Raw genomic sequence first — 2939 nt, forward strand, 5'->3', positions numbered from 1 at the left:
TCTCATTCCCCCTGCTCTGGCGTTTCCCCCTGTCATTCCCCTTGCTCTGGCGCCCCTTTAAGAACAAGTTGCTCTTCCGGCGCTCACCTTGTGTTTGAAAGGCAAACATCTCTGCAGCTTCACCTGTAAACACAGACCTGCAGACACAGGAAGCATCGCGTCACACACCAGACACACCGGACACCCGACGGCAAGAACAATGATGCATGCTGGGAAATGGATGCTGCTGCTACAGCGGAAGAAATTCTTTTTGAGAGAAAATGTTTTTATACCAATAGCAAAAAAAATATATATATATATCTCAAATATCTATTTTTTGCTTTCAGTGTGAAAAAATTATCTAAAAAACGTAAAATTATTTTTGAGAGATTTTATGTTTTGAGAGATTTTTGATTTTTTAGATTATTTTTACATAAATTATTTTTTCTCACTAATAGCAAAATATATGTATTTGAGTAAAAAAAAAAAAATGTTGAGTTTGTTTGGTATGAAAACTTTGTTCTAATATTTTCAAAAAAAGTGTTATGACTATTAATATATTTTATATGACTTTATTAAAATATTTGAGAGAAAAAGTTGTATTTTTATTTTATATACTTTATTATCTTAAAAGAAAAAAAATATCAAAAAATAAACGTAAAAGTTTTTTTTACTATTGGTATGAAAACTTTTTCTCTCTAATTTTTTTTTCTCTCAGATCTTCATCATTCTTGCTCCATAATAATAGCAATAATAATAATAATAATAACAATAATAACAACAACAACAACAACAATAATAATAGTTGCGTGGACTCAGATCTTATTTATTTATTGCTTTCAGTGTGAAAAAATTATCTAAAAAACGTAAAATTATTTTTGAGAGATTTTATGTTTTGAGAGATTTTTGATTTTCTCAGATCTTCATCATTCTTGCTCCATAATAGCAATAATAATAATAATAATAATAATGATAATAACAAAAATAATAATAACAATAATAATAATAATAATAATAATAGTTGCGTGGACTCAGATCTTATTTATTCGAGCTCCATAATAACAATAACAATAATAATAATAATAATAACAATAATAATGATAATAATAATAATAGTTGCGTGGACTCAGATCTTATTTATTCGAGCTCCATAATAACAATAACAATAATAATAATAACAATAACAATAATAATAATAATAATAACAACAACAATAATAATGATAATAATAATAATAATCACCAATCAGCGTGGCCAGGGAGCAGTGAGGGACGGTCGGGGAGAACTTGATGATGATGAGGTACTCGTCTTCTCCGAGCTCCTGGACCTCCACGCACTTCTCCGTCACCACGTCCAGCTCCTCCAGGGTGTTGGGCTTCTCCGGGTCCCGGATCGACCGGATCACGTCTGAGAGGAAGGGCGGGAAAACCAGGTGTGTGGTCAAAAAAACAGATGTCTTCCAAATCAAATGAAGTCTCTCTTCTTCGCCTACATCTGTTGTTGTCGTTTGTGATTGTTCCTCTTTTTTTTTTTTTTTTTACATATTTTACATTATTTGGGTTTTGTTTTATGCTGAGATCATTTATTTGTAGGCTACTGTTGTTTTTGAGGTTGTTTCATTTCTTTTTTGTTTTGGAATGTTGTACTACAGTGTACTGTGTTATGACAATAAAGAAATCGTGAATGTTGTAGTTCTTTACCAGCACCGGCCATATGTTCCTTTAACTACAACCTCTGCTGCCATTATAAAACTATATTGTGCCAAAATTTTCCATTTACTCCAACCACACCAAACTCTATTTAAAAAAATCTGCTGTTTAGTGATGTACCAGCACTGGCCAAATATTCCTCTAATGTCTTTTTTACAATTTTTCACATTTTTTGGTTTTTACATTTTTGTCATTTTTATTTACATTTGTCTTTATTGTCTTTTTTTGTTACATTTTTGTCATTTAAAAAAAAAAAATCATGTTTTGGTCATTTTTAGTACTACAACCTCTGCAAACTCCATAATTTTTTTTTGTTGCCAAAAACAAAAAAGTATTTGCCATTTACTCCCACCACACCAAACTCCATTCAGAAAATCAGCTATTTAGTGATGTACCAGCACTGCTATATGTTCCTTTCACTCCAACCACACATAACTCCATTAAAAAACAGCCATTATATACTTTATTATCCCAATATTTGCCATTTACTCCAACCACACAACACTCCAATCGGAAAAGTTCTTGTTCACTTACCCAAATAAAGACACGTCCCCTCGTTAACTAACGTTAAAAACTCACCAAACTCAATGCAAAAAAATCGCATATTTAACTTCGCCTTCGTTATTGCAACCTGTCCCGACTGTCTAACTGCTTCATACAGTAATGGCTGTTTAATGGAATAATACCCAAGTGTTCGGCACGTCCAGGTTCACCGAACTTCGCCTAACTTCGCCAAAAATAACCAAACACAGCAGAAACATGGGGCCTGCCGGGAGCGACTCACCGTACACTTCTAACGCTTTCTCCTCCATCTTTTTAACCTTCAGGACATTCCTGTCGTCGAAGAGTCCGGACAACTGTAACACCTTGGTGGCGGTTAACGACACAAGGCTCAACACCGCTTCCATTTTTTGGAAAACGCCATTATAATCACCGGGACTGTGACTTTGGCCGGAAACAGAGAAACAGACGCAGATATCGACCTCTCCAGGAACTATTTCAGTATAAAGTTAACTCCTTTCCTTTTCTCTAGTTGTCTCTGGTAAACACTAAATCATAAGACAGCTGATTATTTCCTTTCTTTCTTTCTTTCTTTAACCGTCTATGATTGTGAGTGTGATAACATCGCAGCCAATGAGCGCCTCCGTCTCGCTTCCGCTTCCGGTGTTTTGCTTTTAAGGAAAAACAATCGATGACTAACGCAATCTTTTTTTTTGACAAACTTTATTGAACAACAACAAAACATATATA

At 33.9% G+C, this 2939-nt stretch overlaps 1 protein-coding gene across 1 annotated transcript; it reads right to left on the minus strand.

The window, feature by feature from the left end:
• Positions 1-57: 57 nt before the first annotated feature.
• Positions 58-2824, minus strand: ciao2a (cytosolic iron-sulfur assembly component 2A). The gene is made up of 3 exons (XM_034880365.1): positions 2473-2824; positions 1222-1386; positions 58-137 (listed from the first exon to the last, which is right to left on the minus strand). Exons 1-3 carry the CDS (start codon positions 2594-2596, stop codon positions 58-60), a joined length of 369 nt encoding a protein of 122 aa, XP_034736256.1. The 5' UTR covers positions 2597-2824.
• Positions 2825-2939: the final 115 nt, after the last annotated feature.

This window comes from Etheostoma cragini, chromosome 8 (assembly GCF_013103735.1).
Source record: "Etheostoma cragini isolate CJK2018 chromosome 8, CSU_Ecrag_1.0, whole genome shotgun sequence".
Taxonomy (NCBI): domain Eukaryota; kingdom Metazoa; phylum Chordata; class Actinopteri; order Perciformes; family Percidae; genus Etheostoma; species Etheostoma cragini.